General features: G+C 39.6%; 1 protein-coding gene across 3 annotated transcripts in view; it reads right to left on the bottom strand.

Moving 5' to 3' along the window:
- MYRIP (myosin VIIA and Rab interacting protein) overlaps positions 1-27,303 on the bottom strand; it is a 129,570-nt gene that overhangs the window by 51,076 nt on the left and 51,191 nt on the right. For all 3 annotated transcript variants that reach the window (XM_075143179.1, XM_075143178.1, XM_075143180.1), the window contains exons 2-6: positions 10,424-10,560; positions 8,691-8,771; positions 7,978-8,075; positions 7,572-7,652; positions 5,853-6,002 (exon numbers count right to left, since the gene is read on the bottom strand). In XM_075143179.1, the coding sequence (XP_074999280.1) occupies positions 5,853-6,002; positions 7,572-7,652; positions 7,978-8,075; positions 8,691-8,771; positions 10,424-10,560 (547 nt within the window). The remainder of the gene's footprint in view (positions 1-5,852; positions 6,003-7,571; positions 7,653-7,977; positions 8,076-8,690; positions 8,772-10,423; positions 10,561-27,303) is intronic.

Genomic DNA, 27,303 nt, shown 5'->3' with positions numbered 1-27,303 from the left:
ATTGTAACATGCTTTGACAGGGTTAGAGGGCAGATGTACCAATGCAACTGTAATCTAAGCAATGCCTGTACAGGTACCCTTGTTCATTTAGCTGTTACTATTTCTCACATGTTCCCCCATGGCCCATTCTTTTTCCCTCCTCCTGAACTTTAAATATCCTATTACATCTCTTTAAAAAAACAACAAAAACCAAACAGGGAAGATGCTTCCCAGTTGTGTAACACCTTTCATGTGAAGATACTGAGAGCTCAGTTGATATCCTGTGATGACAGTATTACTATATTATTTACAGATGAGAAAGCTGAGCAACTGCAAAGGCCAGATCCCTGTTCTGGTGTAGGGCAGTACGATTCTAAGTTACTACTGGTGTACCCCACTGGGAGAGTGCATGTGTATAAAGGGGTAGGGGAAGGAGGTGAACTGGCATTTTCATCTCAGGTCTAATTACAGCCTCACACATAAACTCACTTTTTTTTCCAAGAGAATACTCTTTACTGAACATGACCACTCTGTTTTCACTAATTTCTAGGTTGCTCAGTGCCCCATGCAACCTTTCATGTTCCATTCCGACTCTCGTCTACAAAGTGCAGTGCACTCAGCAATGCACTCGCCCATCAGAGCGAATCACTGCATCTCCTACTCAAACACCCACTTGACAGAGGAAGCCTGAAGTGTTCTGTGTTTATTTGCTTCTTGCTGTGACAATATACACCCTGATTTCATCTAAAAATAAAGCAAGATTTGTCAGGCAGACTAGCTCTGAGCATCACAGTTTTAAGTTAGACCTTAAAGCTTTGTGATACCCAGCAGTGTATTAGGATAGCATCTTTAAAACAAAATAAAACTGAAAGAACAACATATGATCTACATTCTTTGGAAAATAACATTATAGAATGACCAACCTTCTCTGCCCTCTCCCCTACTCCCTTTCATGCCTGAAAACCTGTGCTGGCTTGATGGCAGTAAATGTAATGTAGCTGAATTTAGCCCTGATGGGCTTGATCATATATCTAGCATTCAAAACTGTCTTGCATATTTGTCAAGTGCATGCATAGTACTATGAAACCAAGAATCAGTAATCTTCTGGTAGAGATATATCTCAAAGAAATTCAAACTATACAAACAACTTTAAAAGGACAATGCTATCATGTTTAGCCTTGCACTGATTATTTAGCCACCTGAAATCTTAAAAAGTAGTACTAATTGCTGAGACAGAATTGCAAAAGCAGTTGTAACCTATCCTTCTGCTGCAGTGGAAGAAGGGAAATCAATCTGATTATTATGGATAGGGCCGCCTTGATCTGAAATGCATGAAGTGTCATATGGCCAGGTAACTCCAGATCACTTTTGCTACGAGACTACAATATTACACCTGCAAACTCAGCAGATGACAGTAAGATTTGTAACCTGCAGAGTACTTAGAGAAAGTTGGAACTTCTCATAATAAATATGAATAACAAAAGACCCATTATTTTCTAAAGTACCAAGTGCTTTTCCATCTCAAAGTGTACTGTTCTTTCCGAGTCTGTGCAGAGAAGATAGTGCTGCAGTTGGCTGCTTCTGGAAGGAAACAAGACAGTAAATAACCCATCAGGATCCAGCTGATGGGCTTCTGTATAAATGCACGCCTGCCTCATTGGAAGTAGGTCCCAGCAACACACTCTGTGCAACCTTCTGATTCCAGCTCATGTATGAAAGCTAAAAGCTCCATCTTCCCTATGACGTAACATATTTATTCATTAGATATAAATGTGATGTTTCTGATACAGAGTCATTGACAAGTAAGAACTGATGTCAGCTGGCATCAACTTCCTACAGTGCTATGCCTCCCTCATCTGAAGCAGCTCTCCTGCTGTGTTGTATGACTGCTAAACAGGTTCCTCCTCAAAAAGGTTTTCTTCAAATATTTGTTTGGGACAAACCTACAAAGATATAGAGCACCTGCAAAACCTCCAGGGATTTCCAAAGCAGTGTTGGACCTCAGGCTTGTGAAACCTTCTCTTTAAAACAAATCAGAGGGAAAAAAAAAAAGAAAAAAATAAACAACTGTCAGTACACTGTGGACCTTCTAATTAGCTTAACCAGTAAATTTCTGCTTCCCCTGAGGTGCATCATTATGTGTATTTAATGATATCCTCCTTTTCCCTATATCCCTAGCTGTTTTATATACTATAAATTATGGATGAGCTTCTGCTTATATATGCAATCTTTTAGCTGTAAAATAAAGATCACTAATACAGCACTTAGAACACACCAGGATGCCTGCACTCCATCAATGTTTAAATGGGTATAATATGCCAACTGGTCGTTTGCTCTCACTGGCAGTGATGTACGGGAGGGAAATGGACTGAGAGCAGAAAAGCATCCACCCATCGCTCTAAGCTCCTCCTATTCCAACATTGTACAGCCTTTGCTTATTGGTAATGAGAAACAGATGGTGCCATCCATCTGTTTTTATGAGATGGGGAAATAAAATATTCAGCCTTGTATCACTATTTTTAGCATGGGCAAGGGTTCTCAAAGAAATCTAAGAGGCAAAAAAAAGGAAAAGACAGTATCTGTAGCTACTACCACACCATAATACTGCAGTTAAACAATCAATAATATATTTCAAGGAGATACTCTGTGTGTATGTGCGTGCGCACACGTGCGTATTCCTTGATATGAATATCAATAGATTTTGCTCCAATCAAGCAGGTCTCATACAGTTTCATGACAAGTTGGTCTCTTGGCACTGTGCTGTCCCCAGCTTACACAGCTCAAGTTCTCTGCATAGAGCATTTACTTCCTACTACAAAGAGGCATGAGCAGGGAGGTAATGCAGGGCTTCCAGAGCCCACTGGAAGTTTCTGGCTGATATGGATGAGCCACACACAAACAGCTGCGATTAAAAGAAAAATTGCTTGGCAGGTATAACCACACGGTTATATCTGGGACTATTACAGCTCTCCCCTCACCACTGTAAGCAAGTGACTTTGGTAATAAAATGCAATGCAATAATAAACATGGGTTTCTGCAGGCCAGTGTTGTAGCATGCAACTGCCCTAAGTAACTGGATGTTACTAGCTTTATTGTGCTAGCAAAACCATATGTATTATCTTCTACAGAGAAGACAAATAAAAATATTTGCTCTAAGATAAATTTCCAGTTTTAAATTAACTGCCATAAGATTTGCTATCCTTACCTCCCTTTCCTCTGCATGCCTGTCTTTCGGTTAATCATGTTTCTTCTTCCTTTTTATTTAATCTATCCTGCTTCTGCTTGTTTCAAGTACTAAGTTGTTTGCCAGGTAACAAAGAAAGTCTTAAACAGAGGAAGCTCTACTTAAATAATCCTTATTGGGAAACAGGTTCATGTACATAACTCTAATCCAGTAATAGTCAACTTGGGTTGCTTTGATAGAAAAAAATGCACACTTTTTTTTTTGCTTCCCTTGGGGTTGTTGTGGCCACATCGTCTGTCTACAAAAACCTTGGTTACACTAGGAGCATCTGCCCTAATAAATCTGTTGCAAGAGCCTGCTTGTTAGCTGTGGCATGTACTAGTAAGAAAGGCTTTTTATCGTTACAGGCAAATCTCTGCTCAAACTAAGCCAACACACACAGCTCAATGGTAGGATGTATATACAAATCAAGAGTTTGGGTTTTTTTGGTCAACATAATGTCATCAGTTAGGAAATACGAAAACTTCACTTATCGCAGTAGAGCCCATGAAGATTTGCTGTTAAGAGCTTGGACTCAAGACTTCCAAAATCCACCTGGAAGGGAGTAAGGAGCTTTGCCTGGAAAGGGCCATAAAGCCTCTCTGCCAGCTTCTGTAGAAGCTAGGTTTTGTTTTGGAAAGAAAAAAATATTGTAATTATTTTGGCAGAAAAGGTAACTTTCTCAAATGATATACAGAGGAGAAACTGATGCAGTTTAGTCCTCCAAATCTGCTGACAGATGCGTGCTTATCATTTGTAGTTGAATGAAAGCAAAGTTGAATGGAAAGCAAGCTCAGGAAAAGGAATTTGGGTTGTTCCACTACTGTTGATAAGAATCAAGCAGGCTGTAACTGCTCTATGTTTGCTCTGCACAAATTGCCTTTCAGTATGCTTTCCAGTAGACCCCGTGTTACAGCTTCTATGACTTTATTTCTGTTAGCCTAATAGGCTAACATAACTGCAACTATATTAGCTACGGGAGCAATTGGAGCTATGCTACCTTTCCAAGGGTGTCTGGTTACACTGAGAAAATTCTCCTCTATTCAAAGTAAAGCAAAAATAAAGACATGAGCACTTCAAAGGACAAAAGAAAACAATACAACAACCCCAGCAAAGCAAAAGGCAGAAACTGAATTTACGGGAGAGGTGAGAGAATCCAGACCAAATGGCCAAATTAATTTGTGTTCCTTAACGTGCTGTGGGAAGACAATTGGTGAAAGACCCTGTAAAGAGGTAAAAAGTCCTTATAAAGCACTGTACGCATCTGGATCTCTAGTACTGACTGATGGCTGTAGGAGTTTTGAAGCTGTTCATTGCGGCTTTTCTCACCTTAGCGTGACATTTCTGCTACTCCAGTATTTTCCACAAAGTCTACTATTTCTCAAACCAATGAGCCTCCCTCTGGCAAAAATTTGGGGCTCAAACTTGTTACTTCAGAACAGAATTTCAAAATTGTTGAGTTCAAGCTTAACTCTCCAAATGCAGAACAACAACAGGCTTCTGGTGTAATAACTGAAGATTTGAACAGCATGTTCCCCTAGGTCCTGTCCTTAAACTCCAGAAAGAAAACTCAGTTGAGTCAGACACAAAATTAACTCTCCCTCTTCCGGCTCTTATGTTCCACAAGCAAGTTACCTAGGAGCTACAGAGCAAAGCACTTAAACACGCTCACCCTGACAACTTGTGATCACTTGGTTAACAGCAGCAGCTTAAAGGCATTACTCCTTCAATTTGGAAATAGCTGGGGGACGAGAATGTGAGTCTGTATCTCAGCAATTCTGGCCCACAGTCTTTATATTCTGGCATAAATCTATTTTCACTGGCAGTGTAAGCCAGCAAACTTCGCTGGGAACTAAGGCACAGCACACATTCAATTCTGGTGGCTCTGCTCAGTGGGGGAAAGGTGGTTACTGTCGCAGTAGCAGGACACTTGGGAGCAGCAGCTTAAACCACTGTATCAAAACGTCCTGGAACTCATCTGTCACTGTCCTCACTCTCCGATTGTGAAACAGCCTATCCAACCCTACAGCTTATTTTCACTTCTTTTCCCTTGCTGTTCTTCTTAAAATGTTACTAATGCAGCTTGTCAGATTTTCTTCACCTTTATAGCAGGAGCTAAAGGCATTGTGCTGAGAAATAAGTGAAAGAAGGAGGAAATACTCTAGTGTAAGACATAAATGGTGCTCTACAGTTGGGTTTACTTTTTTGTTGTTGGTGGTGGCTGTTTTCTTTAAGATGGCTAAGAAGAAAAAAAATACATTACAGAAATCTAACATTGTACAGAAGAAAATACAACATTCAGCAAAAATCCAAAAAAAAGCAAAGTGAGCATAAACACTGTTTTAAGGAACAGACACTCAGGCACTGAGTCCTGTTAGCATTCAAATCAAGCAGCAAGATTGCTCATATGACAAACTTAGTCCTCCCCAACACACTTACCAATACAACGCTATGTCTGTGATGTACTTCCATGGCCCATGATGAGCTAGGAAAGCATGCAACTGAGCGACAGTTTGTCCAGAAACAGGTTTAATGCTTGTTCTCTGCAAGTCTCTACATACCATTCCAGGCAGTAAGTATACTTATCCATGATTTCAATCTTCCAGTTTTGCGCAGCAGAAAACATCAATAGGTGTGCTAAGTCACTCACCCATAACGTGTAGGATCCCCTGCGGCTCCCTGGAAAAGTCAGCATACTCTGATCTGAGACAGCAACAGATGCCAGGCCACTGCTCCTGGATGGCGGCCATTCAAAGTCAGCCTCCGCCTGCTCAGTTTTGCTTTTCTGCTTCTTTATAATCTGTAAGGTAGGGGGACAGCGGGTGGGAGGGGAGGAAAAAAGAGGTGCTTGGAAAATACTGTCTGAGCCATATGGAGAAAAACTACATTAACCCTGTCTCAAGGCAAACTGCCTAGGAAGAACATTTGCGTTTCCCTTTGCTTTTGCTGCAGTTCATGCAAGGATGATTCTGACAACTTGCATGCATTTCTTCTCATCTGAAGTCATGCTGCTTGCAAGCACATAAGCACTAATACAATAAATCATAATCAATGCTTGTAGAACATCAGAGGTGAATTAAATAAACATGGAAACCTGTTCCTACAGTAACACTTTAAACATTAGCAGCATCTAAGTGTCAAGTATTTTCTCAGACAAGAATTTTTGCAGTGAAACATAAAATACTAGACATGAGGGGAATTTCAAAGGCTCCCATGACATCTAGACACATTTCTACTGAAAACAAAGAGGTCTTAGGTGTCTAGGTACTATTTTTGTTTTTGAAAATCTACACTGTCTTAAGAGAGAGAGAAGATCCTATAGACCACCTGTCTCCCTACACTAACAGATTATATCCTGCTACACTTCATTTCCACAACTTTTCTGACTCCAATTTAAAATACCTACAGAATGGCATAAAAGATCTTGTTAGGCAGCTTTTGACAAAAGTGGTAGCAATTCAAGCTTGGCTGAGATAGGCTCTGGACTATCAAAGATCTGATAAGCAGAATTAATCTTCTAACATCCCTATTAGAAAAGAAGGCAGACTTTTTTCCATTGAGCTGCTGCTCTTCTGGCCTTTCTTGATAGCCTTATAAACAACATGTTCCTCTTCTGGTGTGTGATCCATACATTGTTAAATGCCACATCCTGTACACAGATGTGGCAATTAGCTTAGTTCACATGGAGGGAGGCTGACTTAGCAAAGTGGTTACTTTACTGATCACGGGAGCTCAGCAGCACTCTGTTCATGCTCGTCTTGCCTTGCTCCAGACTGTCCAGACAATCTCAAGGGGTATTTGTTCCCACTAGCCCTCCACTTCTGTGCTGCGTCAGTGCCAACTGCAAGCTTTGCAGGGAGAAGAATGAGCTTTCCGGAAAAAGCTACGTAAATCAGATACACCCAAAAAATCACAGAACCCTCAGGGTGTCTCTCATACCATCATTAACGGAATTCTGTTCTAATGATTGATGTTTTCTTTGTATGCGTTGCAGATGCAGGGTTCAGTAGAGTTGGTATGGTCAAGAGCCACACTTCTTTACTTTGGAAAACTTTGTGCCTTTTGGGAAGTGACGTACAGGGCTTCCTCTTCCAAGCAAGGATATCACAGACCTGAGAGAGTGGTACCTCTCAACTCTGAGGGCGTAAGCCATCAGTTTAGGCACTGAATTAAGCTTATTTATAAATTAATTTCTCTGGCAGATGTAGCTGATTAAGCCTATACTGTGATAGCTGAAGTTGCAACTTGTCATTTACTCTACTTTCTATATTGTTGTCATTCTTTTTGCTGTTAGCAGAGTCAAAGCTCACCAGACTACAGGATTGTGTTTTGGCTATTAAGCAAGCTAGGGAAAAAATGCATGCTGTACCTTCTGCACGATGGTTGTGGCCAGCTCTTCTATGAGGTCCTCCTTGTGTTCTTGCAAGTAACAAGCCTCGTTCTGCTTGTCCTGCATGAAAATGGATATCTGTAGTTGCTAAAATCACATAAAAACAGCCTTTTCACAGAAAGGGTATAGATCAGGAAATGGTAATATGCCCTATTGGCACTGTGGGAAGAAATTACAGGTACTTACATTGCATGTCACCTTCTGAAATGCAACATGCATCTTGGCTACAAGTTCATAAAACCCACATCCAACTCTAGGTACAGCATGAGATAGTCACTACTTTTTTATGTTTTCTTTTGTATCTACTTGTTTTTGTAGCACTACCCAAATTAAAAGAAACATAATTGTTCTATTTAAATTAATACAGGTTTTTAGAAAATGTTACCAGGCTGTCACTGTAGGTCTCTGCCTTAGAAATAGCTTCTTCCACTGCTTCCTCTGCAACACGTAAGGCCACAGCAAGCGTATCCATCATGCTGTGTCCTAGGTGAAGAATAAGAAAGACCACCATGTTCTTTATATATATACATTTTGCATAATGAGCTCCAAAATTCAGACTCATATTCTGGACGTATATTCAAATCTTAGGTTGTTCATGACAAAGTTCATTTCCTCAATCCATAATTATGCACAGTAAAATAAACACCTTAAGACATAGAAATTTGTCTCAATCTCTATGTTACTTCTTAAATATAAATATTAAATACAATAAAACACAGTATTTTATGTTACTTATTTTAGAATCCAGCAAAACAGTTACGAGGAAATCATAGGAAGATAATTTGCAAACTTCCTATAAACACCAACAGAATATAAGAAAGAGAATGAAAAAAATATATGAGCATAGGAAAGGAAATGGGAGAGAAGTAACAAAAACTGAACATGAAGAAAATCACACTAGAATAAGCATGTGTTAACTGTAATACTGAAGCAGGATATTCCAGCATGGTACAGAAAGGATTTTCAGTACCTTGCTAAATGTTTCACCTAAAGGATTGTTGGATCTTTGAAAAAGACTTACCAGCACTCTAGGCTATTTGTCCAGTAATTCAAAGTGTAAGGACTGTGTTTTAATCAAACAAGTTTTTAGCAGCATACCTTCTGTCTGTCGGTAGAATGTAGAGTCACTGCCACAAATGCTTCCTTCATTTTCAAAGCTTCCTTCAAAAAAACCTCCTTCTGCTCAAAAAAGACAGTACCATGCGCTAGTATAAGAAGTACCCATTAACAGCGGACGCATTATTAGATTAGAATATTCACTCAAGATATGGTGGCACCCGCACACAAAGAGGAATAACCAGAAAATTCCTCCTACCTTTTGTATAAATCATGACTGCAGCAGCTTTTGTACAAAACATGACTGCTTTTATACGAAAGACCTCTCATTCATTTTGGATGGAGAAAACTATTCGTACAGTAAAAGAAAGAGAGAGGAAGAAGCTACTAGGTATAAAACTTACATGGTAGAAGTACAGGGAATTTGCCTTTAATATGACATGTGGGGTTGAAATAGATTCTACATTTTAAAGGGCAATGCTGTATAAAGAAGCCAAAATCCAGACACGTATACTAGTATTTATCTTCAAAGGGAACAAAAGGTTTACCTAACAGTCACATGGAGAGTAGAAGAAAGTTAGCAATGACATTTAGACTCAAACGCCTTCCTTAGAAAGGTCTCACAGAGAGTGCACATGCCACTGCAACTCATCATTGCATTGTTCACACTTCCATTCAAGGACAAGTTCAGTGAGACTACCGCTTAGGTAAAGGCAACACATCATAGTAAAGTTCTGAAGGATCCATCCCCACAGTTTGTAATTCCATTGTCTCACTTCTGCCCTCACTGACACGGATTTTCTTGTCTTCATACATACGTGCTCTCAACTGGTAAGGAATCTTCTCTAGAAAAGTGAATTTGATACACAGAAAGCAAAAATACTAATAAATCAGAATTTAATGCATAGGTCGCTTCTCTCTAGAAGCTTTTATGCCAATATTCATAAGAAACACCTATAATTTTCACTAAGGACTAGAAAGTGCACTTACTATCCTATATAATTTCAGAAAAAGACGAAGTAAAGACTACAGAAAAATTACAGTATCTGTACAAATTTCAAAAGAATTACCTTAGGAAAGTATCTGGTCCAATAAATCCAATGAAATTTCAAACATTCGTCTAGCTGTGTTTTGAGTAATTTGCTAAAGTTACCAGTACGACACCAAACACCACTTCAATTACTCTTCTCATGGGATGATGCATTGTAACACCATAGTTAAGGAAGAATTTTGTCTTTTGATTTACAAGGGTGATGCCAATACTTAATAGGCATCTTTCAACCATTTACAAACATCAATACAAAAATAAAATGTGGCCAGTTTCAGATCCCTAAGCATACAAAACTAAGTGAGGAAAATCTAAGTTTTCGTCAACTTGGATACTGAATATATCCCATGTTAACCAAATTTTTCTTCAAACACCATGGAAATGTGGTCCAAGGCCAAATGTTGAATGCAAAATTATTTTCTCACTCATTGACTACTCAGAACTGTGATAAATTTTGGAACACAGGCTAGAATACAAACTGCAATTTACTTTATGGACTGAAGATAAAAGTTCTTCTGTATCACTGGCATAATTAAGATTAAACATTCTTTGAATTTTTAAACAGCTCTCTAGACACTTCACCTCTTTTTTCTCTCCACTGAGGTATTTCTTTTAAAAAAAAAAAGCCTTAAAAAAATCTTTTTTGAAATAATCTCAGAATTTCCATTGTCTCAGCTTGTGTGTTAGAGTAGATAAGCTAATAAGAAATCAACACAGTTGTTCTTACCTATTACATCAGGACAAACTCCGGTCTCCAGTCTATGCTTCTTGTATAAATTCTTCAGGACTTTGGCACTTCCAAAACACTTAAAGCGGCTTTTGACATTGTTATAGTACCAATCCAGAGACTGGGTCCTTAGGAGCCTAAAACAGAAAAATAAACTTCATATTTGGAATGATTCTACAACAAATAAATGTAAACAGTTTCCCATCCTTTTATGTAAAAAAGGATCTTTTAGGCCTCAGAGCATAAATATATTAATTTCTGAATACTTCTTCACTGTTTGTACTTTGCAAGTGTCCGGCACGCTGAGGCAAAAAAAAAAAAAAAAAGCGTCAGTCACGAGCAAATATCTGCTTCGCATTACTCAAGGTTTTATTTTGTTTTGCTACTATCAGAAGAGGTGCTCTCCTCTTTCACATTATAATGCCAATGTTACAGCCTTTTGAAAAATATAAAGAAGCCTTGGAACAGCACAGGCAGGTTTTAAAAATAGCCTTTATTTACACAGATTTACAGATAATGTAAGAATATTAGCCCATTAATGCACCACAAAAAATAACATTTTCATAAAAATATATCACTGTTTTTATTTGGGGAAACCAATAGAGTAGACAAAGCCTAATTAGAGAACCTCAAAGCAGAATGAGCGAAGAATGGTAGGCAGACAACCTTTTTGGGGGTGAAGGACTCACAACTGCAGTTTGGTTTCTTACTTTCAACAGTAAGCATCACTAACATCAATAATTCATCCTAACAGATTTGTTCCCAGAGCTCATATACTTTTATAAAGCCATGAGATACTGTCAAGCTCTGTATTCTTATCCACATGGCAGAGGGCTCTTGCTTCACCTATTACTTCAGTAGTGGGTGGTAGACAACCTGCACCATATTCCCAGGCAACACCACCACAGGTTACTGCAGGGTAACCCACAGTGGACCTGTACATTTCCTACCGAAGGTGTCAGGAGATCCTAGGGGCCCACCTATAAATTAAAGGTGACTTACCCAAAAGCCTCCAGGAAGGAGAAATAAGTCTGAGCCAGTGAACATGAACAAATTCTGAGTGTTTGCTTCACCGTTTGAGCTCATTTGTTCCTTTGCACACTGCCACAGCAGTTTATTTTTAATTAAGTTACTGCACTTACATTGTAGGAACCAAGATATTTTTATAGGACATGAAAACATTTCATATAAAACAGTCTTTAGTATAGGCTGCAAAGGTAATGTCCTCTTTGTAATAATTATAAAAATTGGGGTCTGGGAACTAGAGGCCCTATGGAGCTTGTTACATAATTAAGCAAAGAGATGACTCTTAACACTAAGATTTTAGAAAACAAAAGGCTAAGGTTAGTGTCCGGTGTCCATAATGAACCCCTAAAGAAAGGATGTTACTATCAGGAGTGCTGGACTCTCACCACTTCCAGACTTAAGGACATTCAGATGATTTAACTCCGTTTTTTAAACCTGGGGTCGTGGATGAAAAGCAAAGTAAAATGAAAGCCCCACTGTAACCTTTAGATTTTCCTTCAGGGACTCTGGACTTTTCTTTATAAAGTACAAAGCAAATGACAATCCACAATTTTTCTTTAACACACACCATTTCATAAGCAAATAAAATCTCACCTGTAAGAACAATGTAGTTCCTACTCAGCACTGAACCTCAGGAGATACTAAATAACAAACAAAAAACCTGACCCTAGGATTTCAACTAAATGTTTCCAGTCTGGCTCCGGATTTTTTGAGTTTCAATATATTGCTAAAAAGGAATATCCACTTCACGTAAAGCAGAACGTTATGATGTAGTCCACTTCTCTGTCACCACTGGAAAGTGTCTAGTAGCAAACACCAGCAGTGGGAAATTAAAAATAAAAATCAATGAAGCCTATCGTATTCAAACTGTGAACTGTGAACAAAGTTACGTTAGTTGCTCTGCTGAAGACAAAAACTGAAGAAAAAGCACATAATGGAACAGAAGCGTATTTTTTTCTGTATGCTGTGTCAGCAATTAGATGCTGGAGAGATGTTTACAGATAATGTAAGAGAATTAGTCCTTTATGATCTGTTTGCATAGTAATATCCCAAGCCTAAAATGGTTCCCAGGAGGCTGATTAGTTCCAATATTCACTATTCTACAAATATCACTAACACGTGACAAGGGCAAAAACCCTTTTTTTCTGGAAAATGTCTTACACATGGTGCACAGATAACTGATATCTGACAAAGCACAAATGGCTGGTGATAGAGCACGAGCAATGGGAAGCATGCCCAGGTCTGTCTGTGAAGTACAGGATTTCTGAATTCCTATAACGCTGCCACCAAGAAATCTGTTATGATGCCTGTCCAAGTCCTGACCCACTGACCAGGGCTTGGCTGCTGACACAGTGATGAATCTGTGAATGGAGGCAAATTTCTTTCCCAAATCTGCAAGTCTTTGGTGTTTTGAGAACCCGCCTTCTTTGTGGGCATGTGCTCTCATGGAAACTGCATCAGAAAGGAACAAACACTATGTCTTCTGGTTGCTGAATTCACTTTTGAACACTGAGTTTCTACAGGTGCTGAGAGTGTAAGATTTCAGTCAGTAGCACGGAGTCATAATCATTATGATGGATAAAACTAAGTCTGCACCACTGGGTTGGAAGAAGCTTAGCAGGAGGTATTGGCCAGGAAGGATGCTCTTCTGCCCAGTGAACACAGTATTCTCCACACTGTCCACAAAATAGCACTATCACTGCTGGTGGACTCACAGCACTGTGAGTCCTCAAATACATTGCTTTAGGGCTTTCAAGATCCCTACCAACTACCATAGCACGATTACCAAGCAACCTCAGCTCCACTAGCTCAAAATGCTAAACTTGCACCTTCTTGGAAGCCAAGTAAACCCAGTTCTTAATATTCGGACTAAGTGACAGGGTACCAAAAGCAGAAAGTCACCTATCTCATTGTACAAATTGTACGAGTTAAGATAGTCAGTTATGAATGCTGACCTGGCAACTTGGGAAAAACGAAAGATGGGACCCACTGCAAGCCTGCTTCCCCATCTTTTTCCCCGCGGTACATGTTTTTCTGGGTCTGATCAATACTGTTTCTGTAAAAACAGAAAGCTAACAGCACTGATTTTTTAATGAGGTGAGACATTGCTTTGCAACTAACACAATTTTAGAGACAGGCTTTGAATTTGTAATGATAACATTTTCCGTATATGAACTTTAGAAGAGTCAAAAGCATCGATTGTACATCTCAAAGCAACAATGAAAGAAGAGATGCTTGCCTCTTTGTACTAGCTAATCTGATGTAAACACAAGGATTGGGATGTCTTTTAAATTTCCTCATTGCTTCAGGATTAACACTTTGTGAGTAATCTAATAATCTCATGCTTCTCTCCTGTGTTGGAGAGCTACCAACCACTCCAAATCTATGCCTCTGTCCTGCAGACATTTTATAGCAGATTACAATGCCTCCTCTAAAGCTTTTCAGCCTCTTAACTTTCAAATAAGTCACAATGTCCCTGCTGATTCCTCCTGGGGAGAAAGGATTTGAAGAGAGTAGTTCTCTTATAGATACTAAAATAAAGGACCCACTAAAAGGAGAAATAAGAGCATTTTCGTCTTATTTAAAAATCCTTTAATGTTGACCTGTATTTTAAAGCTGTATTCTGCAAAAGCATAATACATGAGTCCAGAGTCCATGAGTCCAGAATAATGAAAGACTATGACAGCGCTAGCATTAAATTGTTAAAATGAAACACCACCTTTATTACCTTTAATAGAAAGTGCGCAAGTTCTCTCTGTGAAATGAAAGTTCGCACTTAAAGGATATTAGTTGTATGCATTTTAAAGAAGCAGGAATGGTTGAAGCCATTTCTCTCTCTCTCTCTGTGCCATAAAGACTACTATGTCTTTATTGCTAAATAGCCTTAAACGCTAAGGACATTATTTGCGTTATATAATATTGCCATGGAGTTGAGATACATTTTCATGTGCTTTTGGCAGAGAGGAATACTGTGATTTTAAAATTCTGCTTTACTAGAAAGTGTGAAACCTAGGCAGACAGTTTTGGTTTAATAACATTAAAACTTGAACGAGTATTATAAAGCCCCAGACATTTTTTTAGTGCAGCAATGTGTTTGCCTTAATCAAGTAGCACCGTAAGAGCAACAGATAAGCCCATTAAAATCTTCACAAGCGGTTTTCAGTACACTTCTCACCTGCAGCACCCAAATACTCAATTTTTAGCTTTCTCCTGAGAAAAAAAAGTACACCAGATGCGCTGGGGAGTGGGGACATGAACCATCTCTTTCATTGTTAGTAATGATCACAAGAAGATCACATGAAAGACGCCACTCACGCATGATGACAAGTAGTCACTACTCAACAGAGGAGGTTGTTTAGTGACTGATTTACTACTTCAATTTTTTTTTTCTTCTAAAAAGTTGTGAGGTTTTACTTAGTCTAAAAATAATATGAAGCTTCTGCAACAAATTTTCCCTAAAATACCAACTTACTACCAACTTAATGTTCATGACCTTAATCTCTACTCATAACGCAAGCTGAACTACAAGGGAGCATTTCATAACAACAACATTTTTCCATGAACTTTGTAAGAAGTTTTCTCCTGCAAGAAGAACTTGTCGCTTACAGAAACTAGACTGCAGCTCAGTAAGTCAGGAGGTGCTTCTGGAAATCTGAACTTACATTATTTAAATGTCAGAGAGAATACATAATCACTTGGAGTTTCCTTGCTATTGACTTGCACTGGAAACTGAAGACTCCTTTTCAGTTTTCCACTCCTATCTTAGCGCATCTTCCATACCTTTGTGCCAACAGCCAGGCCAGTAAACTCTTCTAGCTCCTCAATCTGACTCCAAAATCAGAGCCACAAACTTCACCTGCACATCAACAACTGTTTGTACAAATAGTTATGCCAAACAATTCATATTTCTGAGCTCACTTCCGTATATGTATTGTGAAATGTTAGACATGAGTTTCATGCCACCCTGCCAGAGCCTCTGACATTCACTCGAGGTGGAGGCGTCCCCTGGAGCCCCAGCTGCCAGCTGAGCCTCTTGAGGCTGATTCCTCTCCCCTCATCCATAACCTTTGCCATCTTTCTACCAGAATGATGGGAATCATGCTGCAGGCTAAATGAACTATCTATTGCCTCCCTGCAGCCCCACTGATTCTGTCGATGGTCCACAATGTGTTAAGATATTGGAAATATGACTTTATGGCCCTTAGGTATATAATGACAGTGTAATAATCACAGAGTAATATCTTAAAATATGATTTTTATACTTCCTTTTGACAGGAAAAGGTGCTTCTTCAAATACTCGTTTGTTCTTTCTAAACATGTTAAACTCTTTCCCATCCCCCCCCAATTAATCCAGCATTACCACTGCGTTTACTAGTAGCAGACTTACAGGTTGGTTGCAACTTTCATTATAAACCCAATTTTTCAGGGTTTTATAACTTAGTTTTGAGACGTTCCCCATGATTTTTACTTTGTAAAACAGGAAATAATAAAAAGGACCCACTAAAGTAATGTCCATCATAAAAAAGGTCTTCATTAAACAGCTGCTTAATATTCTTGAATGGGCATCAGCACTACTTAGCCCTGAAATGCAGACATTCAGCAGCAAGTTCTCAGACAACTGATGATCAGCTAACAACCAATCAAGCTCACTAGAAACCAATAAAACCGTTGCTGAAAATAACTTTTTTATTTGGGGAAAAAAAGAAGAAAAAGAAAAAAAAAGGCTTTCAAAACTGTTACCCTGTGCTTCTCCTGCTGTGCCCATACCCTAGTGTAACATCCAACCTCCGGTCACTTGAGATCTGCATTTAGCAGTTGGCTAGATTAACTCAGGAAGGCAGCTGCTTTACAATTCTTGGCCCTTTTTACTTTTGTGGATGTGACAATTTTTTAAAATTAAGTAACGAAAATTTAAAAAGCCAAACAAACCCACTGCTGAAACACAGGACTATCCACAGATCAGAACTGCTGCTCTGTGGGAGACTCCAAAATGCAACGCAACCACATCAAACTGAAGAAATAGTAGAAGTTTAAATTTTCAGAGGAAAAGCAACATCAATGTTTAGTTTTCACTCTTTCAAAGCTCCTTGAAACTGCCCGGAGGCTCAGCCATGAGTGAAGAGATGGAGGGGGTGGGAGCCAGGAGAAGACTGCCTGCTGAGCTATGCCAGAGCTGGGACACCGGTGGACAGGACCCCTCCAAAGCCAACCTCCTTCGCCACACTGCTGGGCAGGAGGCAGAGGCATGCTGCAGTTAAATATTCTTGTCTTTAACCATGATGTTCCCTCACAGGCAGGTGACCGACATCCTTGAAGCGCTGCCCCTCCTGGGGAGCTGCACATCCATCACCCTCCGGCTGCACCGGCGCCGTGTTGTGCATCAGTTCTCTGCGAAACTCCAGCTAATCCAGATTATGCTGTCTCAGGGACACCGTCTGTCACAAGCCCCCTGACACAGGATCTCTCCCCGTACTGGCCTCACACAGAATACAAAGCTCAAGGCCCTTGTTTCCATTTCCCAGGCACTGAGTGGCCTCAGCCTGGTGCCCAGAGAAAGAATTAAGATTTAGCCTGTCACTTCTTATTTACTCAGTTTTAGAGTAAAATTGCTTCAAACTCAGCATCCTGAAATATTCTTTCTCTGCCAACAGCAATATTTGCTTTTTCCCTTGGGCTGATGTTTTAGAGCTTGTAATGTACTGTTCTTTATAAATCGTTAAATTAAAGTATTTCAGTTCCTTTCAGTTTCAGTGAAATCAAACATACTTCCAGGTTCAAGAATGCAACTTCACCTTCATTCCCTTCAGGATGAATCATTACGATAGCACACAAACACTGCACACATGAATAGCCTGCCAATGCTCAGTTTCCTAAAAATCAGCCTTAAAAACAATAAATGGAGAAAGTTCAGCCCCCTGAAGCTCTGAACAGGAACTTCTGCACATCAATCTTTGGGCAAGCTCATGTCATTCCAAGATGGGACTTATATTTCTCTGGATGTTTTGCACATATCCCCTCCCTGTGAAAGGCAATTCTTCACACCTGAAAAACAACAGCTTCTAAACATTTAGCCCAAAAGGCCACTGTTAACTCTTCGTGACCCTTCCTTCCCAAGCTTTAAGTTGAAATCCTATTTATTTTCCTCTTACAGCATTCTGCAGATCACCCATCACTTAAGAAGTGCTGCTCCAGAAAATTTCTTCCTCCAATTATGCACAGCAGAGGGCTGCACCTGGATTACACTGCGACACGTGGAAGCACAGCACACTGACCCGTGCAGGTGCGTCACAGGAAAGGCTACAGCAGTGCACGATCAATGCTACGCTTGGCAGTCAGCAAAATCCAAATAACAGCAGAGGAGAGACGGTCTCAAGTCAAAGCATCTACCCCAAAATGAAAACTGTCCAACCCAGTGAAAACATCATCTGTCTTTCCCACAAGTGGAACAAAACAACCCTCTGTGTCCCTCACAATGAAATCATGACTTTCCTGTGCCAGCTGAAATGAACCTGGCCCAGTAATCGCACTGCAGCCCACAGTATGTTAATTATTCAGAGAGCTCAACCTACAGTATTGTACTATATGAGGCATTTCCTAAAAATACGCATCCTCCCAACCATTCACTGAGAAATTCACTGCCCCAGTTTTGGCCTTTAAATTCCAACATGGGGCACCAAACAAGAAATAATAAACTAAGGTTAGCACAGAGGAAAAAAAAGGCATTTCTTTTTTCCCAAAAAACAGCAACCCTCAAATTTGCTTAGTCTGTCTCCTTTACCTTTGAAATCAGCAGTCAAGAAGTTAGACGTGGGAGGAGGACAGAATAGGTTTTATACAGAAAACCTAGATATACTTTCTGAAAGGAGGAAAGATCAAAACTTGTAACAAGTTCACCTAATCCTGATTATTGAGGGAAATACTAAAGCGTCTACCACCTGGGCCCTTTAAACCAAGCCTCGGTGACTTTCCAAAGGGAGATGCCAAGGATTGCTCACTGCAGCTTGTGCCAAAGCGCAGGAATCACTTGCTGCATTATGCAGCAGGCCACAGTAAGTGATTGTAACCCTCCCTTAAAATATTTTACTGGCTCATAAAATAAGGTCATGAGCCATACTAGTTCAAATAAAAGGTTCACCTAGCCTCTTACTCTGTCTCTGGCCAGCAGATGCTAGGGAAAAGATGACAGGAAAGGTGCAAGTGTGGAGTGACCCTGCCTTCGACACACTCTGCACTTGTCAGCTCAGGACTCCATGTTTGGCATTATAACAGACCATCCTCAAAGGACACACTTTGACAGACTCATCTTCCATAAATTTGGCTATACCTAACCTAAATCTAGGCATACTTTTGGCCTCCTCAAAGCTCTCTGATGATAGAGTCCATAACTACATGCCATGCAGATGCTCTTGTGACCCACGCTCCCAGTGATAGCTTGATCATCTAATCTACATTAAAATAAACCATGAGATTGCTGATCTTTAAACATATAATTTAATTATTTGAAAGTAATCAGTATGTAAGAAGTCAGGAGTAAAACATTTGCCTCTAACAGCCTTTATGAAAACAAGAAGGGAGAAGGTACAGGTGTCCCTCTCTTAAGAAAATAACAGACTTAACTGATGCTTTATTAAAAAATGAAGAAGAAGAAGAAAGAAAGATTAGTTGCAATTTGTAACCCCATACTAGCAAAACAACATTCCTTGGAGATCCCACCTAGACTGCAGATAAATGTTTGCATACATTTGCTGACAGACATTACATGGAATGATAAAACATTGGCCATATGCAGTGAGAAATAACTTGGTGGGTATGGATCGGATTTGCTCAGTGGTATAGTGTGATCTTCCAGAACCGATGAGTTCAGCCGAAGTCAAGCCCATGAAACACAAGAGGTCTAGACCTGAGGTGAACACACCTGTAAACTCTGCTATGTACCGCTCATGTTTCCCGTAATCCAGCCAGAGCATTTACACCCTCAAACTCTCCCTGAGAAAAGCCAGACCTGACATACCACCTTCGGTTCAGATTTACACCCTTTTGTTATTTGTATGCACCCATGCTGCCATCTAACAATAGATTTTCACTTACCCAGCACTATGTGCATACTCCTCCATCACCACATCCTCCTTCCTTTTTGGCAGTCATCTGCGTACTTAACTTACTTTTCCTATGAAGCTATTTGGGTCTTCTCTGAATTTTACGGTTTTCCAATTACATTTCCCCAGAATTAGAGGTTCCTTTGACAGATGCTTACTGTAGCAAGACACCTCCCCCCTTTTAAGATTTCTGCAAAGGATAAGATTTGAACAAATGGTGGCTGGACATAAGTCAGGTTCAGTGATTTTTGCACATCATCCCAAATTAATCTTCTCATATGAAAATGGTCAGGCTAAAAAAAGTCTTCTGGCTTAACTTGGGCACAAAGCCCAAATAATTCTGGTTTGTGCATGAAGGCTGTGAGTTTGGTGAGGACCATTTTCAGGTCTGTTCCCCACAGAGGATAAGTGTCCTGCAGCAAGTGAGGAAAACACTGAGACAGTATCGGGTATAATTGGAGTTATGGTTTGATCCTCCAGTTGGAAAACACGCATAAGAGTAGAACGTGTAAGCATTTAACTGAGCTATTTTGCCCTGTATTTTGCCTGTGAGGCTGTATGTCAGGAACCCTGGCCTCACAAATGAATGCGTATTTGGCATATTAACCCAACCTGCTCCCCCAGGAAGCATGTGTTTTAGGGTAACTCAAGTGAAAATATGGATTTTGCAGCAGTTATAAAAGTCAATTTTTAAAAAGAGGGTTTTCAAACCCATGCTCCACTGTAATTTAGCTGACTGTAAACACCAGGGGTGAAATCACGACCGTGGAGAGTTAACGGCAGTCAAAGCAATGACCTAAGAAGGGGCAGGACCTCTCTTCAGGCATCTACCAGCAGTAAAAGATGTGAGAAGCAATATCCAACGCAGTTCCTGACAGTATCTCAGCAAGAGCTAATAAGCTTTTGCCATAACAACATGTTTATAAGGATGCTTGCCATGTCTTACAGCCATTAGTGAATATTCTTTCTCCATTTTTGCTTTGTAAAGTGAGCATCAGTTGACTGATGCTTATTTATTCAGAACTGACTTCTGAACCTAAAAGTTCAAAAGGCTGCATTGCCGTGGAGGTTGCAGAGAGCTTGCAGTAAAAGTTACTGCTGCTTTCAAGCCACTTCGGCAGAGCCTTAGGCCATGAAAGAAATGGGTTCACATAGGTGTTCCCCTTGCCCCCACACATGATAAGCAATACCTAGATCCCTCCCAGCAGATATACAGCTAGCCTGTTCTTAATGACTGCCGATGCTGCAGAGCTCCCCCAGTCATCCACTCTGGTGTTTTCCTATCCTAATGTTGAAAGGTTTTCTTAACATTTAAGCCAAATCTTCCTTGTTTCTATTTAAACAAGACAGTTTAAGATGTTTGCTCTTTTCCTTTTTTTGTTCCTCCAAAGGCTAAAGAATCCTCTTTTATTCCAGATCATGTTTTCTAGCCACCTGATCATTCCCACTGTTTTTTTCCTGGGACAAGGGAAAAAAGACCCAAGTGGTCTATATCTTTGCTTAAATACAGATCCCAGAACTGGTAATTTGAGGCCTTACCAGTACTCTTTCAAGAAAGCCAAATGTAACTGTTGGGAAACGACTTCGTACAGCGCAGACCCTATGGATGAGATCCCACTGAGAGCACCAGATACGCCATGGTGATACTGAATCTGGGCTACACAATGCTGTGAGTCACACATCTGTCAAAGTCTTTCTGAGACTCGCAGTGTAGAAACTGCCAACTCTTCAGAAAGAAAGATCCTGTCGAACTATGTCAAGGGTATTTTCACTCCACCTTTTCCTTAAACTGATAATTACATGGATGCCACTTTCAGAAATGAGGTTTAAATTGTATCTCCTCACTAGTTGGCAGATATACCAATGGGCTAAAAATGTCACTTTTGTGGGAGAAATCCAGGTGCTCAGCTGTTACACCTTCTTATCAACCAGCAAATAACTCTCCTGGATAAGAAAATCATGAAGCCTGTCATTCGCAAGAAGCCTCATGGTCATATCCATACCAATTCTACCCTACCTGCACAAAAAGCCCATCTCTCTTCATTTTCTTCCCGCTTTCATTTCTAGGTTGATGTGTAACAAGCCCCAGATGTTACTGCAGCCACGGTGGATCATTCAGTGGCCAAAAATGGTCTGTAGTCCTCATCTCAATGGTGTAAACTTGTCACCTTCTTTTCTCAGCCCTTCTAAATGCTTCATTTAATGCCTTGAAATCACTTCCCCACACCACACTGGCAAGTGTTTTCCTCTTAAGCCTTTCACTAAAATGCTTATCTTTACACAGCTGATTAATACTACCTGTCAACCCAGATGAAAATTAAATAAGCAGCCATTGGATATTTGAAACCAAATCGAAACAAGTCCAAAACCAAATGCCTGTGTAAAAGCTGGAACACTCGGATATTGCCGAACTGGAACATTCCACATGCTCACTTCAAAGTGCTTTTTATGAGGATATTTTAAATTACAGAATACATTTATGACATTTGTATATGATCACAGGATTTATTTTATGACACAAAAATCATAAATATGCAAATAAAAATATCACTACTGAAACAAATCTTTCCCCCTTAAGCAAGGGTAAATATTTCACTTTATCTGAATACCTTTTTCCTCAGAAATTTCATTTCATGTAAAATTTTGGTGGTTTTTTTTTTTCTATCTTAATTTGCAGTAAAATACATTTTCAGTATCTCAATATTTTTCAAAAGAAAGAAATTCCATATCCTGGTCATCTGGTACTAGGTGGTTTTTCAGGCAAATCATAAGAATTAATTGATACTGCATCTTTAGTGAATTTATGATACTCACATGCACACAACATGCTGAAGCAAAATACAAATAAACACGAATCAAAGCAAGTTATTATAGCTACACTGAACACAGATATACTGTCTTTTACTGTCATATTTGTTTCTACTTGCTACAATGCATCAATGTAATTTTTATTTCAGATTTCTGAAAGAAGACAGGCAAAAATAACAAAAATCCACACTGACAGTACCTCAAAATGAATACATCCTGCTGTTTTTCGTAAGAAACAACAACAGCAAGAGATATTAATAAATTCTCAATTGGAGAGGCATTCATTTCCTGCTGTGCTATTACTATGAATTTATCCTTTGCACCCACCCACTGAAGTGAAGGAAAATTCATATAGAAACCTCTGTATGTAAATAAACTTCAGAATGCAGAGAGCAACATCAAAACACTCTCAGGAACATTTGGTCATTGAGCTTTGCGTTCCTGTTAATGAAACGAAGTATTTGCTGTCAAAATACAACTGAACATAAATGACTACGAATAAATGCACCCTTCACCCACATGAGAAATGTTTTCCATTACCACAGCAGATACCAAATGAAATAACAGAACATAAAGCCACTTCAATTAGTTATTCAAATTACCTATGTGAAGGCTTTTCTTTCTGGAAACTTCATTTTTAATCCATAGATTCTTGAAAAACAGCTGAACAACAAAAAAGTGAGGTCAATGAAGCATAAAAATTTTCATAAAAGAGAGACGAACTCCGCTCCATCAGAAAAAAATACCAGAGGATAAACCATGCAAATTAATTCTGTAATCCTGATTAGAAAAATACGCAGGACTTTTAATATAGAGCTCAAGAATGCCAAAAAGACAACAACCCTCCGCTTTAAGGTCTGTTTCTGTTCTTGTATCGGGAGAAAGTTGTGAACAAACAGCTGCAAAATGCCAGTAAAGATGAGAAGAATCATCACCACGTATAATCAAAGAGAAAGTTGGTCTCATTTCAAGATTATTTAAAAAAAGAAAGGGAAAAAAAAGAAAAAGAATTCAAACAAGCCAAAACCCTTAAAACTTTGCTGGGGAGTGAAGAGATGCGATTTCAGTTCCCATCTTTCATACTGGTTATCTCACCCCGTAAGCCCAACTTCTGCTAAACTAGGCTGTGCTGTTTTCTTCTGGGAGCTGTGCACACAGTGACTCCACCACCCCCTTTCTGCGATGACACATATTTGTAGCTTTGCAACTCCACAAGCCACAGAACAGCTTAAGAAACACGTTGTTCAGCTGGAGGTACTGAAGTGTTATCTAGCAGGAGGATGGCACCTCCAAATCCAAGTCCCATGCAGGTCCCTAGCTGGGAAGCATAAGGAAAGTATTTCCTTGCCACCCACCCACCCGTGGTGGTAGGAGGAGGAGTGAGACGGAGTGATGCTGAACTCTCCAGACAGCAAACCACCCGGACATGGTTCGGACATTTATCCAGCAGCTAAAGCAAGATTTCCTTGAATTATAGTGGAAAATGGGCTAGATGGGGAATAGCTGACCAGCCCTAGAAGGTCAGCTCAGTCAATCACTGCATTTCAGCAGCTCTTCCCAGCATGGACCAAAGGCAAATAAGGACTGGGCGAGGATATCTGATGCTGTGCAACGTTACCCTCTACTGCTGTGTGCAAGAGAGCATCCTGAGCACAGTATGTGCCTCCTAAGTTCCTTACCATTTTATTTCTGCTTTTGCAGAAAGTGAGCCTTCTATATGTTGTGAGTAGAGCTCTCTTTGATTAAGCCTTTAAAACACACAAGGCATGCTTTTTTTTTCCTTTTTTTTTTAGTAATTTGGTTTTTTTTTCAGACCAACTTCATAGTCACTACATTTAAAATACACATTTTTCCCTGATGGGGTTTTCCCTGTTACACAGGAAATATTTTTAGTTGGAAGCTTTATTGTACAAGCTGTCCAGCAGTCTGACAAAAAGCTAAATTCCAGCTTACGGCTGAAAACCGTAGGAAAAATTCCAAAGCCTTTACAAATTATACAAATGAGACTTTAATCCCAGCTGGCCTCACTAACGGGGGCTCTGGGCACATCTGGGCACACATACAAATGTACTTTTCATATGGATTTTCAGCTATTTGAATAATGAAAAATAGAAAAAAACCCACCCTCTATTTTTGTAAATACTTGTATCACAATAATAAAACCCAAACAGTCCTGCAAGCACAGATTAGCCAGACTGTCAGAGAAATACAGCTGTTTCTCAAAATTGGTCCTGTGCAGAGCTCTTGGGTAAAATTGCTGTCCAGAGGAGGATTCACTTCTCTAACAAAAGAGAAAGCTTCAAAGCCACTCAATCCTCCTGTCTTCTCCAGGGCAAGCTTATTCTCATCTGCACAAGGAAGGGGGTCTCCTCATAGGGCCACCCAGTTGTGCCGCATGCGTCTGTGGTATCAGCAAGTTTGACCAAGAGCAATCAAGAAAAATGGAAGGTAGTAGAAGAAACAGTGTATGAACAGGAGGGGTGAAAACAGGGAAAGCTGCAAAGCTACCTGCTCATGCACACAGAGATGATAGTGTGCAGTGGGTCTCTGAGTCCCTCAGTGCTGGCTTTCAACTGCTGGCAGTGCGTAGAGTGCAAACATCACAGCCCTTCCCAGCTACGTCCACAACGCTCATTTGAGAAGAGCCCCTACTTCACTCACAGAAGAAACGCACGCCGAGGATTTTCGAGTTCCCATTAAACTGGCATGAAAACATGGTAGCCAAAGGATGGATGTTACTTGACCGAGATGTCTCTTCCTGCTTTAATTGCATAAGGTATCAGTACCACAGCTTTTCATGTTTGATTAAGGCAAACCCACAGAGGCAATTTTTTAAGAATAAGGAAGACAAGTTCTATCTAACATTTTTCCAATCGTGCTGCTTAGGCCCTAAGTGAATAAAGGGATTTAATGAAGACCTGCTGCATACACTCTTGTAGTTTCACCTGACAGTGGCAGAGAAGGTCCCATGGCGATAACAGGAGACATCTTTATTCAGGCATCCTTCCTGTGTGTGGTGACCACTGGGAGAGACAGCACCAACAGAAGCTGTTTGTCATTTCTGAGACATCGTGTACTCTCACCTCTCACCAAAGGGGAGGAAAAGTAGGTCTCTTCTCAAGCAGAACTGCTCCCAAAGAAGAGAAACTTGACAGCATTTTTGGGGAAGCAATCCTAGCTACCATGATTTCCAGCTGAGCAGGCTGGTTGTACTGTGAACTGCTGGCTGCTAACATGGCTCGTGGTGCAGGCTAATGCCAAATTACCAAATGGCTAGTGAGCTTGAGTGGATCGGAGACAGGGGTGTGTGTGTCTGTCTACCTTTCTGTGAATCTAAGGTGGATGCTTTAAAGAACAAATTAAAATGTTCTTTCTCTCTGCGCATACACAGTACTTTTGTCAGAGGGCTGTAGATAACTCTCGTGCTGCCCCTTGCCCCTTTTTCTTGCCATTCCTTTTTCTCTGTTCTTCGTTTGAAAACATGACGGTGGGATAAATGATACGCTTGCATTGCTGAAGACAAGTTTGGAAAGTACTGGGGCAGGCAGTAGAAAGCAGTGCATTAAGAATGTCCTCAGTGTTATGTGCTGCTCCATTAACGTACTGACCTTCTTCTAGGAGGTCAGACTGCAAGAAATCACCAGTCCTTATCCAGCAGATCCAGCGATATGAAAAAGCCTATTACATATCATGCTAAAATATTATCACATAGCCTGTGCAATTCTGTGTATTTGCCCTGTTACAAAGATGGTGCAGGTACTAAAGTAATTTCAATTACGTACATATCCATGGGAAAATAATTTAATGACCATTTTTTAAGGATGGTGTTATGAATAGTGCAAATGTATTTTCAACCAAAATAAGCTAAAAATTATTTCAGACCCAGAAAAACATTAAAAGAATCATATAATTGAGACACAGAACAGATTAGTCTCCAAGAAGACAGATTAGTCTATATGGAGTCAGATGGATACATTACATCTGGTAATTGTGTAATAGAAAGTGGAATGATAAAACCAATTCTCTCTTCCTAATATGAAAAAAAAAAACGTATACTGACTACTCAAGGGTGTTTATCCTCAACTTTTGTTTTAGTTATGATGAACTTTCATTAAAAAAAATACTCTCTCTCATTTTCTCCAGGAGTTCATTTTTGAAAAGGAGTAGAGACCTCAGGGGTAGAAACACCATGGAAGGAGGGAAACAAAAAAAAAAATCAGAGAAAAAAAATCTGACTTGAGTTTCAAGATAGGAAAAAAAAATTGTTTTTCGCTCCCAGCCCCCAAAAGTAAGAGGTTGTACCAATATAAAGCATTAAGAGTATCTACTTACTTTTAGCATATTAAGGAAAATAATAAAAGGATCTACATTCATGGACATTTGACTCCTAGGATACCCTGAATAATGACAGGTTAGTACTGCTTTAAAATATTTGGGTTTTATACATCTAATCCATCTACAATTTTAGTTAAATAAGGCAACCTGACATGATAACATTAAATACTCCGCAAGCTGCAACAATGCCATTATTTATTGAGGATACCTAAATTAAAATCACAGGTAGTGAGATTTTCCAGAAGTCGTCTAGAAACAGAGTTAAAAACAAGACTTTCTTTAATAAATAGTAACAGAAGATCAGAGTCAACTACCAAATCCTGTGATACAATCTATGATCCAACTCCTAATTTTTTGACAGATTAACTTTTTAAAGGACAAAGTGCCATAATTCTATAATAGGTGAAGAAGCTAATAAAACTGTTTTACATATATCCTATCTCATGCTTCATTTTTATATGGATTTTTACTATTCTTTACAATTGGTAAGTATATAACACAGTTATTTAAAACTTGTTTTAAATTATTAATATATTTTTATAATAATAAAAATTATTTAAATATTGCTCATTGACAGTAATGCCATTATGCTAACGCAATTAAGATCTTTGAAAG

The sequence above is a fragment of the Calonectris borealis genome, chromosome 2, assembly GCF_964195595.1.
Source record: "Calonectris borealis chromosome 2, bCalBor7.hap1.2, whole genome shotgun sequence".
NCBI lineage: Eukaryota > Metazoa > Chordata > Aves > Procellariiformes > Procellariidae > Calonectris > Calonectris borealis.
This window is presented reverse-complemented; position numbering and strand designations above follow the sequence as displayed.